General features: G+C 40.0%; 1 protein-coding gene across 1 annotated transcript in view; it reads left to right on the forward strand.

Annotated features, from left to right (window-relative positions):
- The first annotated feature begins 11,078 nt into the window (after positions 1–11,078).
- Positions 11,079–12,744, forward strand: part of GNPTAB (N-acetylglucosamine-1-phosphate transferase subunits alpha and beta) — a 60,196-nt gene continuing 58,530 nt past the window's right edge. The window contains exon 1 of the mRNA XM_045826453.1: positions 11,079–11,432. Within this exon, the coding sequence (XP_045682409.1) occupies positions 11,316–11,432 (117 nt within the window). The 5' untranslated portion in view covers positions 11,079–11,315. The remainder of the gene's footprint in view (positions 11,433–12,744) is intronic.

Consider the following 12,744-nt stretch of genomic DNA (forward strand, 5'->3'; position numbering starts at 1 on the left):
TATCTTACTGTGGTTTTAATTTGTATTTCTCTAACAGTTAGTGACATGAGCATCTTTTCATATGTCTATTAGTCACCTGTATGTCCTGTATTAGTCACCTGTATGAGAAATGTCTATTCAGGTCTTTGGCCCATTTTTGATTGGATTGTTTGTTTTTTTTGGTATTGAGTTGTATGAGTTCTTTATAAATTTTGGATTTTAACCCCTTTATCAGATGTATCATTGGTGAATATGTTCTCCCATTCAGTAAGTTGTCTTTTGGTTTTGTTGATGTCTTACTTCATTGTGTAAAAACTCTTTAGTTTGAGGTAGTTCTATTTATTTTTTTTTCTTTTGTTATCAGAAAAAAATAATGCCAAGAGAAATGTCAGAGTTTTTACTACCTATGTTTTTTTCCTAGGAGTTTTATGGTTTCAAGACTTACATTTCAGTCTTTAATCCATTTTGAGTTTATTCTTACACATGGTGTAAGAAGGTGGCCTAGCTTCTTTTTTTTTGTATGTATCTGTCCAATTTTCCAAACACTATTTTTTAATGGACTGTTTCACCTCATCATATGTTCTTGCCTCCTTTGCCAATATTAATTGACCATATAGATGTGGGTTCATTTCTGGGCTCTCTATTCTGTTCCATTGATTCATGTGTCTGTTTTTTCATAATACCTCCATTCTGTTCTATCAGATAATACCTCCACTCTGCAGATAATACCTCCACTCTGTTCTATCTCTCTCTCTTTTTTAAAGATTTTACTTATTATTTTTTAGGGGGGGAGGGAGGGAGAAAGAGAGACAAAGAAATTTCAATGTGTGAGAGATACATCCATCCCAACCAGGGACCTGGCCTTCAACCTAGTCATGTGCCCTGACTGGGAATCGAACCTGCAACCCTTTGGTTCACTGGCAAGTGCTCAATCCATTGAGCCACACCAGCTAAGGCTCTCCTTTCAATTTTTAAAATACTTAAAATTTTAAAAAATCTGCAAAAAATAATTATCTGGAAGAATATACATCACATTGTTAACAATGGTTACCCCTTGGGAGTGGCAGCAGGCCCTTTGTAGAAAGGAAGTCTTTAACTTTTTACTTTGTACATTTTTATTGTTTATTTTTTGTGATTGTGAATTTTTGGGGATAACATAATTTAAGTGTCAATATGCAAAAGAAAAAAACAAGATGAAGAAGTTACAGAGAAAAAAACAGGGAAATTTTGTCTTCTTTGGCCAATTGTAGACTAAGAATATAACACTTTCATAATAAGAAATCTAAACTAATCTTTAGTTAAAAACAAAGAACATTAACATTCATAGAGATAATACAGGAAAGTATTTGCTAAGCAGACAGACACTTTTCGTTTTTAACCATATTTATTAGAAATTATCTGCGGAGAAAGTAATTCATTGGTACTTTTACACCAGAAAGAGAATAGTTTGAGAATAGTTTGCCTAATAGGTCCCGTTCTTATCATACTGCTGTTTCTAGGAGGAACGAAGCTGCAGTGATATGCTCATTAGAATTGGACCATCTTTGGAAATTACCATTGCGGATGCTGCCCCTTAGTGGTGAAATGTGTTGACTATTTGCTGTCAAAACCTGTAATTTGGACAAGGGAATTAGACAAGTTTTAGGCCCATGTCTGAATCATTCATTTATTCATTTTGCAAACATTTGCTGAGGCCCTAACCTCGTAGAACGCTGGTGGACACAAAGAGGATTTGAAGAAGTAAGAGGAGCAGACCCTGCCGTAAAAATGTGTACAGTTTTGTTCAAGAGACAAGTATGCACTTGAGAATTTTAATAAAATCACAATGTTGAGTACCATGAAACCATGGAATCTCACAGTTATAGAGGATCTTAACATTCATCAAGTTCAACCCCACAAGATGGTGAATGCCAAACATGGAATAAAGAATTTATGAACAGAACAGAGTGCTCTCTGAGGTTCCAGCCTGGGTGGCTGGGAGGTACCATTGACAGAGACACTGAAGTTAAAACAGGGAGATGACGTAGGCACTAAGATGAGATCTATTTAATTTATTTTTATTTATTTATATTAAAGATTTTATTTACTTACTTTTAGAGAGAGGGAAAGGGAGGGAGAAAGAGAGGGACAGAAACATCGGTGTGTGAGAGATACACTGATCAGTTCTCTCCCATGCCCCCAGCCAGGGACCTGGCCTGCAACCTAGGAATGTGCCTTGACTTGGAATGGAACCGGCAGTTTGCAGGCTGGCAGTCAATCCACTGAGCCATGCCAGCCAGGGCAAGAACTTTTTTAGACACTGAATGTGAAGGAACAATAGGGTATTGTGTTGGCTATTCTTCATTTGCTCCCAGATTTATTCTCATCCCCTTTGGTGACCTCACAGATGGTTTTACCCAGTCTGTCCTAGCCTCTGGCCTCACCCTATGGGAGGCACCAGTAGGAGTTCAAGGGGTGGAAATAAAGTCTGGGGTGTTTCTTCACCTGCTCCCTCACTGCCTACCTGCATCCTTCCTCACCTTGTCTGCATTTCCAGCCCACTACTGCAACTCTTATCAGGCAGTCCCTCCCATCTCCTGCTCTCACCAGGCTCTGATAGTGCCGTTTCCTTGAAGACATTAAACATCTCATTTCTTTTAGACATTTCCTTAAGTACACTATAATTTGCCATGGATTTAAAGTTAGAAGGAAGGGGGAGGGGTCATATTGGGACTGAATGGTAATGGAAAAAATACAGTAAAGATTACATTTTAAAAATAAATAAAATTAGAAGGAGAATTAGCAGGGGGCACAAGTTTAGTCCATGTGGACTGGACCACCTAGAGGTCCTGGAAGAGGGCTATCACCCAAAAAAGGGAGTTACTAAAGATCTTTGAGAAGAATTCAGAAAATATTCTGTCCTGAGTACCAAAGTAACGTAACATCTCCAGAAGGGGTTATTGAAGACACTATTCAGACTACAGAAGGGTCAGGAGAAGATGAATTAACAAACAGTACTGAATTTGTTAGGATTCATTATTTCAGTGGTATTTCATTACTTCAAAGGGCAGTTTTTAATGGGAAGGATAGAAACCAGGTTACTAATGGTTAAAGAAGAAACCTAATTTAAAAATGGGCAAAGAGCTGAAATAGGCGTTTCATGAATGGTGATATGCAAATTGCTAATAAAAGTCTGAAAAGATGCTAACATCATTAGTAATTAGGGAATGAAGGATATGCAAATCAGAACTATACTGAGTGACAACGACTGAAATGAGAGTGACAACGACTGAAATGACAGACAGTGCCAAGTGCTGGAGAGGAAGAGATGAAACGGGAACCCTCCGCATTGCTGGTGGGAGCGCAAGGTGGCACACTTTGGAAATGGTTTGACAGTTTCTTAAAAAGTTAATGTAAGCTTGCCATACAACCCAACAATTCCATTCCTCCATATTTACTCAAGAGAAATAAAAACATACATGTACCTACAGATATGTATATGATTTCTCAGAGTGGCATTATGCACAATAGCCCCAAACTGGAAACAATTCAAATGTCTATCAACCAGTGAATGGATAGACAAAATGTGATAAGTGTGCAATGGAATACTAGTCAGAGATGAAAAGGAATAAACTACTTATGCATGCTACAACATGAATGAAGCTCAGAGCATCATGCTAAGTGATAGAAGCCAGACACACGAGAGTAGGCATCCTAGATATTGTATGATTTCATTGCAGTTTCTAGAAATGTCTAGAAAAAACAGATTTAGAGAGACAGAAAGCTTATCTGTGGTTCCCTAGGGCTGGAGGTGGGAGTGGGGATTAACTGCAAACAGGTATAATAGAACTGGATTATGGTGACAATTGTTGACCTCAAATGGGTCAACTTTATGGTATGTAAACTGTACCTCAATAAAGTTGATTTTTTTTAAATGTTAAGGAGAGAATATTAAAGGAAATTCAAAAAATTAGGATGGAAAATGGAAATAGAAACAAAAACCTTGCATGATTGTGCAATAAACACTGAGGCTTTGACCCATGACTTCTTGTTTAATTAAGATTTCAGAGAAATTCATCTTAATATAAAAGTATGTTTCTAGCTTATCTAGAGAAAAATTCCCCAAATTAATTAGCAGTAAATCTACCCGTTGTGAAGTGAAAATAAACCTAAAAAGAATAACTTTATCTATTGAATCTACATCAACATGAAGTGAGACAGGAAACTTGAATAAAACTAGTTCTGCCTCATCTCAATTGCAATTGTAATGCCACTGCTTTAAGTTAAGAACTCAAAGGGCACATGGGACCAAGGAAGGAATAGAGCTGTTCACATTGCAAGGGAACTTAGAATGCAGCTTTTAGAATTTGCTTGTTTCACATATTCCTCATGGTGGTGCCACTGAGAGAACCCTGTGGCAAAATCAAATAGGAGGAAAGGAAGTAACAAAGACAAAGGCACAAATCAGTGAAATAAAAAGCCACAGGAAAATAGAATGAGCCAAAGAGCAAGCAAAAAAAATTATTTAGGAAAAAATTTGAGAAGGTACGAAGAAGTAATGCACAAATGAAACAGCAGAGAGAAAATAACAATAACTAGAACAGAAAATTTAAAACCTAGAGGACTTGAGTGCATTTCTGGAAATCCCCCAAACCAAAATGTTTGACCCAGTCCAGCAGTTTTCAAAGACAGTTCTGCTTCAAAATTTAGAGTTGTTCTCTATGTAATTTTCTTTAATAACACATTGCTATCCACCAAAAGGTCAGTAGTTTCCAACTCTATATTTAGTACTTTTATCAGTGTAAAAGATAAACATTTATATAACACATTTTTTATCAACTGGCTACTACAGTCAAGGACAATGCTAAGGGTGGGAATATGAATGACTTATGAATAAGATGGGCACATCTCCTGCTTCTATGGTGCTCATATTTTGTTGATAAAACATACCAAAAAAACCCCACAAGTAAATATCAAATGAATAGTACTGTAGTCACAGTTATATAAAAATTATATATATTTGTGTTCTATATACATGATGTATTTGAAATCACATACACAAAAAGAATGGGACATACTATGTTTTTGCTCTTGGCATTCTATCAGAAACAATTAAATTTCTTAATAATTCTGTTTTATTTACTATTTCTGAAAGAACTGAAAGCTGTCTTGGCTTTCTATTTTAGAACAAAGAAAGAAAGAAAGGGATGAGGTCACATGAAACAGGCATGTGCTTTGTGAACACACACTGTCTATTCTGGAAAGAGGGAAGAACAAAAATCAAAATATGCTTCTTGACAATAAGCAAGTTTTTCAAGCCTAAAGTTGAAAAGGAAAAGCACTTCACAACTCGAATATTTTCTCTTTGTACCTTGAATAAAGCAAGGACTCAGCTAAATATAGATTTATCAGGAGTGTTTTCAACTTAGCTTAATCTTCTATGAATAGGTAAAGCTCTTTGTTTAGGTTCACTTTTCTTATCAGCTCACTGTAAGGCCTTCCAAGTACACCATCTCTGTGTACGAAATGTATGCTTTGTAGGCCTGGGGCAAGAGGTTCCTTTCATGTAGGATTGTTTACTTTGCTTGTTCATTTTTCATCAAGGCTGAGCAAAAGGAAACTGAAAGGTGGCTGATGTTTTAGGGCCCAATAAAAGCGTTCTCCTTGTCTTCTGAGTTCTGAACCAGTTATGAAAGCTGTACAAGGAACAGAGTGATGGAGATCAAAGCATCAGCTTTCATGCTGATCACGTTAAATGGAGAATGTTGCTTTACTTCTGCAAACAAGTGGACAGCCCATGTTTCATCCCTGAGGGAGACAGACTTTCCAGGCCCTGGTCCTGGCCCTGGTCCTGGCCCAGCCCCAGGTGCTAATTCTCCCATGCTCGGCAGATGGGACATCAGGTCTCCTATCCCCGGCAGACCTGCTCAGTTCCTCTCAACCTCGCCAATCAGGTACATCCCTCATCTTCTGGAGTGAGACGTGGCAAGACAGATGTGGGGTATTAATAAAATATTGAAAGAAAACAAAAGAATGTCTTGAAATGAAATGTAGTTATTGCAAAGGACATAAGTGCTCTGGCTTTATTCCATCAGATGGTACTGTCTAAATCTCCTCTTCTACCTGAAGGCCCTGATGATACAATACAATTTATGTCTTCGTCTCAAGTGGGCCATTAACATTTCTGAGGATCTCTTGTAGCATTCTAACTGATTTTGATAAGATTCTGCTCATCCCAAGATTTACCCTCTGGGAGCAAGAAACTTAGAAATACAGAGGGATGGGAGAAGAAAGAAACAAATCTTGCTTAACCAATCTTACCTTGGTTTTCATTTCAACAAAATTCAAACTGTTAGTCAACAGTCTTAGCTGTTGACTTAACGAGGGCATCACATACTCAAGTACCAGGCAGATAATGTCATTGAGACAGGTAATGTCACAGGCTGGATGTCACAAATACAATAAGAGTACATTCATTAAAAAAAAATCTTAATTTCTACACATACACGCAAAATCCTCTCCCCTTTTTACTTGAATCATATGGCTCTCTCTGCATTCCATTGACCACTTTTGATAAAGTGTGTAAAGAAATATTTCTCACCTGTAAAGTAAATTACAGCACAAGCACTCTGATAAATGTCAACTGACCCTAAAGCTCAAGGATGGGGAAACGAAACACAGTGAAATGAATTATGGTGAGCACACATCACACGAAGTGGGCAAGAAGTCCCTACTTAGCCACAGCTGATTGTTGCCATGTGGACACGTGCTCCAAGTTTGGCCAAATTTTTCTAGTTTTCAAAAGAAACTGGAAATTAGAATTAGGACTTGTCAGTGAAATCTCATTATTTTAAAATAATTTTTCCCTGATTGGTGTGGCTTAGTGGCTTGAGCACCAGCCTGTGAACTAAAGAGTTGCTGGTTCGATTCTCCAGCAGGACACATACCTGGGCTGTGGGCCAGGTCCTCCACTGGGGGCATGTGAGAGGCAACCAGTCGATGTATCTCTCTCACATCGATGTTTCCCTCCCTTTCTTTTCCCCTCCCTTCCCATCTCTCTAAAAGTAAATAAATAAAATTTTAAAAAAATAAAATAAAATATTTTAAGAACTCATTGATCAAATAAAACTTATCTTAGGCCACAGTTTATCATACATGATTTATGTTTACTATTCTTTTTTATGCACTAGTAAAAAGTTAACCTTTTAATCAGAGAGGCTTTTATTATGTTTGAAGTTTTCATTTAATGTAAAAAAACCTATTAGAAAAGAACATATTGAAATTAAAACTTCACAATAATAAGAATACAGTGATTCTTTATCTAATATTTTGGGAATAAGATAATCCACTTCTATAAACTTCATAGTTTACCAGAGCCTAAGATATTAAACCCCAAGTTTTTCCTATCATCAGTAATTATTCCATTTTGAAAATATATCTAAAATATTCGTTGTATGCCTGTTACTCCTCTGGTGTCCCCCATCTAGGGAATCAGCACTTATATCCACTCAGCTGTCCATGCCAAAATTCTGAATCATAATTGATACCCTCTCCTTACCTCATTTGATAAATCACAAGTTCTGACAGTTCAGTTTACTACAGACACCTCAGATTCTTTCCCTGACATGGTCCTGCCTCTCCTCTGAGCCACTATCACCTCTTGCCTGGACTCCCCAGTAGCTTCCTACACAGGGTGCCAGAGCTAGCAAAAAAAAATATGGGATGCCCAGTTAAATTTGAATTTCAGATAAATAACTAATTGTTTTCATATAAGTCCAAAATATTGAACAGAATATACTTATACTAAAAATATTATTTGAAATTCACATTTCACTGGGTGTTCTGAGCTTTATCTGGCAACTGAACTCTTCCCAATCACTCGTCAACTACTTGGGTCCCTTTCTGTACATTTTCCACACCACAGTTACAATGATTCTTAACATTTCTGTCTGATTGTGTCTCTTTTCTGTTTTTATAAAATTCTTTGTTATCTTTAAGATTAAGTTCTTTATTCTTAATCTGGCCTTGAAGGCCCTGCCAGTCTCTTCAGCTCCACCTTATTGCACCTCCAACTCCTCTTGGCTTAGATTAGAGCTTTCAACATGCCAGGCCTGCCTAGAATGCACTTTCATTCCCACCCTCTCATCTTTTGTCCTCAAGCCTAGGTGTCAGCATCACCTCCTCCAAGAAGCACACCCTGATCTCCAGGCTAGGTCAGTTCCCCTCACAATACTAACTCAATTCTTATTGTCCCTCTAGGGTGTAAATTCCAGGAGAGCAGGAACTGTGTCTTCTCTGAGGTCATCCCTGCAGGTACCTCAGTTACTACCAGGTAGACTCAGTACCAGGGAAAATGTCCAGCAGAGAGTGTTCCTTGGTAAATGATGAATAAATAAACACTAAACGTTACTTGAATTTTTCTCAAAGATTGAGTTCACGACTATACGACCCATTATCCTATTGCACTTGGAGATACTGGTGCTTCCACTGTATCTTTCTGCTCTTGCCTCTACACCATTAACCCCAAGACAGTTATACTTTTTAAAACAGTTTGACTTCTTTAAAAAAATTTTATTTAAGATTTTATGTATTTATTTTTAGAGAGAAGGGAAGGGCGGGAGAAAGAAAAGGAGAGAAAGATTGACTATGTGAGAGATACACAATCAGTTGCCTCTCCCATGCCCTCATCTGGGGACCTGGCCTGCAACCCAGGCATGTGCCCGGACTTGGAATTCAACCAGTGACTTTTGGTTGGCAGGCGGGCACTCAATCCTCTGGGCCACCCCAGCCAGGGAAAAAATTTTTTTTTCTCTCCTTTTTCCTCAGGATGATCTGTTAGTCACTTCTTGCTTGCAGAAGACATCAAGGAAGCTCCTAATTTTTAAATCTTTTCTGATCTGGTATGGACTAAGAAGCCAGAGAACAGAGTTTCTCAGAATTATATTTATCATATTTTAAAAGAGGGACTGAGGGGTTCTGTCATGGGTTTCTGACAGTTTTCTTTTTGTTGTTGTCTTGGTTTTTCTGGATCTTTTAGGTTGGCAGATGTAAGATTTCTAAATAAATGAAATGCCACTGTCAATTTTTCCCATGGTTCAGATACTGATAGTTTAACATAATTTCTACTAATTTCATACTGGTAGATTAATCTTGATGTGCATATTTAATCAAGTCATTCTGCTAAAAAGCTTCATTGCGTACAGAAAAAAGTCAAATACTATATTCTTTTCTTAACTATTCTAACACTTAAAATGCCCTATGAACTATTTCATTTAAATTCCTATTATCTCTATAAGGTACCACTATAGTTGTATTAGATTGCATTCACATGTATTTTGTTCAGGTTAAACCATACTGGCTCAGGAGACAGAGTGAGCAAGAGTGAGTTCTCCAGAGAGAGGACTTCGACAGTATTTCTTACATCCTTGAGGCACTCTAATAGGAACATAAAATAGAAAAAAGACAGAAAAAAATGAAAAGTAAGTTGCACTACAACAAAACGTACTACAACAAAGCATAGAAGCACAGGTTCTAGCGCCAGGACTAGGGGCCAGGACTAGGAGAGTAAGGTCCTTGCCTTGTGTGCAAAATTAAGAGCAAGCCAAGAACTCACTAAACAAGATAAATAATACTTTAATGCAATATTTAAAAAATCAAAATTAATGTGAAAAGACAAAATATCAACATTTTATTTTTTAAAATTATTTTTAAAGATTTTATTTATTTATTTTTAGAGAGGACAAGGGAGGGAGAAAAAGAGGGAAAGAAACATCCATGTGTGATTGCCTCTCCTGCGCCCCCTACTGGGGGCCTGGACTGCAATCCAGGCCTGTGCTTTGACTGGGAATGGAATCAGGCACCCTTCAGTTTGCAGACCGGCACTCAATCCACTGAGCCACAAGACCCAGGGCAAAATATCAAAATTTTAAACAAAGAATTTGACCTTACATTTGCAGGACTCATCTCTCCCTAATCCCAACCCTGTCCAAATCTCCATTCTGTCATTTACTGGTTGTATAATATTAGAAAGTTATTTAACTTCTTTACACCTCAGTTTCTTCATCCGTAGAGAAAATTAATGCTATCTACCTCAGAAGGTGGTTGTGAGGATTAGATGACCCAGTTCACAGTAGATGCTAAGTAAATGTTGGCCATCATTATTGTGGAAACAAACATCTTAAAGGAGTCCTGTTGAAAGATGGTTTTATATCTGTGACCATGCTTGAAAAGACCTTGGAACTTTACAAGTGTATTGCATAACTGCCATAATCTTTGCCGTGTATGTATAACATGTATCAACTTCTCCTAAGGAAGGATTAAAAGAATTGACTGAGAAGCGGAAACACTTTACACAGGAGTGAAGGTAATCCCTTTTGCAAGTCTGTTTCTAGCATTTGATGATCCAGTTGAGAGCATATTTTGAGTATATCCTGAAACAGGTTCTCAAGATAACTCAAAAAATGCTATGAATGACGGCAGCACTGGGTAAGTGTATTGTTTCACAGGGTGGCTAGATTTAAGACAAAAATCATATTAACTAGGATAGATTGAAGAAAAACAAATCTCTTATGTGTAAGAGGCACCGAGGTTAGGCCCTCCTAGAAATCACCCGGTGCCAAAGAAATAACTGACCGTTCCTGTTTCTATCATAACTTTTTTTTTTCTTAGTGGTTTACATGTTTATCTCCCCAACTTCGATCCCTGGGAACGGTGGCCAAGTCTAGTTAATTTCTGAATGACACCAAGCACTATGCTAGGCACGGGACACTAAACACATAATTAACTAATAAATAAAATTTGGCTTAGGTACATTTAGCCTAAGAGCTTCCCATTTCGAGCAATATGGTTAGAAAGCCTGACGGGAAAGGAACCCTGTGAACTATAATTTCCCAATTATTGTAAAAGCAGGAAGGAGTGTGCGCGCCCAAGTATTCAGGACGGTACTACGAGGCTTGAGCCAGAGTCCTTGCAGGGACCAGTCCTCGCTGGTTCCCTGCCGCGCACGCGCAGACCGGAAGGGAGTTCGCCTGCCCTCGCCCCTCCGCCCTCCAGGTGGCGCTGGCGGACCCATCTCTGCCACCTCCACCGCCTTTGGCCGGGCCAGGCCCGGGCGGCACTAGCCGCCGAGCCGGCTGCAGGTCCGCCTCCGCCGCGCCGAGGGCGTGGGCTCCCGGCTCCCGGAAGAGGCGGCCGCGGCGTGGAGCCGAGCGGGCGTCGATCCCCGAAGCGGCAATGCGCGGTGGCCGGAGGCTGTGACTTGAGCGCGGCGGCCCGGTTGGGGCCGCTGATTGGCGCCTCGTTGAGGCGGTGGCTCTGGCTCTGGCTCCTCCAGGCGTAGCGTGGCGGCGGCCGAGGTGATGCTGCTCAAGCTCCTGCAGAGACAGACCTATACCTGCCTGTCCCACAGGTATGGGCTCTACGTCTGTTTCGTGGGCGTCGTTGTCACCATCGTCTCCGCTTTCCAGTTCGGAGAGGTGAGTAGCGGCGCGCGATCTCCGACCAGGGGACTTTGAACCCGCAAGACCCCGCGGCCCCCGTCCCCCTGCAGCCCTAGAGTGGCGCCGAGCCCGGGGGCGCCCCAAGCCCTAGCGCGCTTGACTCCTGCCCCCGCCCCCCCATCCTCCCAGCCGCTCCAGCGAAAAGTCCCAGCGCCTGCCCTTTCCCAGGAGGCGCGGAGGACTCCGATCGGGTTTCAGCATCTGGGTTGATGGGTTTCGTTCTTTGGGCAGTTTGGGGTGGGGGGGATAGGCTCTCGTTCTACTGATTCCCTTTCCCACCAGGTGCATTCTTCAGGGTCCCCAGGACTTTCAACTTTATCCTGCAGGCCTTATCCTTCATGAAGCCCCCTCCCGGGACTCAGAGTTGTTGTCTTCCCATTCCTAAATTCTCGTCCCTTGCCCCTCCTAGAGTTTTCCTCCTCGGATTGTCACCCTTCTAATCTTTTCACCTTTGACAAAGGCACTTTAATCTTTTTAATATAGGTTCTCCCAAGGGCATGCGTGTTTTTGCTCGTCAATTTGCAATGGGGAGAGTGTACTGTCCCAAAATTGAAAGGACTTATGTGTGCAAGGGGACGTTTTTGCACTTAGGCTGTCATTGGAGACAACTATACATCAGCAGTTAGCCCTACTGGCAGGTAGAGAGATCTCTTGCCAGCTCCAAACACCTGTTTCCCTGTCCCGAGATCACCTGAAGTTTTGGGCCACTTCACGTGACCAGGACACCTTAATGATCTTGGACTACAGCACCTAACCTCTTTGGAGCCAGTGCAAGCCCTTGGGTCATGGGATAGGCTAATAATTTAGACTCCAGATCACATGAGCCCGGCTTTTTTGGATCTGCTCGTGGTTAATGTGCAATAAAGTAGTTGGGTCAGACTGTAAATTCCTCAGAGGGTCCAAGCAACAGGTTTGGGAGGTGGAAACACCCAAGTTTAATAGATTTTTGTATGCTTCTGGATATACACTTGAAACATTTTCGCGACTGAAACAACCCTTTTGTTTAGGTTGGATAGTTTATTATTGATGGTCTAATACAGTATTCTTTATCATAAACAGGTGTACCGTAACTATAGAGTACATATATGTGATTTTAGAGAACACCACTTTTAAAAGTGTCTCTATAGCAACTAGGAGAAAAATCGTATTTGCAAGTTGTTAGAAATCTCTCTCTATGTGCACATATATAAGTGGATACAGTAGTAAATTGAAAAAGTTTTTAAAATTAGCACAATGGTTTTTAGAAATGCCACAGTATACTTTTGTTTGAAATCAATACCCATACTGG

This window comes from Phyllostomus hastatus, unplaced genomic scaffold, assembly GCF_019186645.2.
Source record: "Phyllostomus hastatus isolate PE091 unplaced genomic scaffold, TTU_PhHast_1.1 phas_scaffold_755, whole genome shotgun sequence".
Taxonomy (NCBI): domain Eukaryota; kingdom Metazoa; phylum Chordata; class Mammalia; order Chiroptera; family Phyllostomidae; genus Phyllostomus; species Phyllostomus hastatus.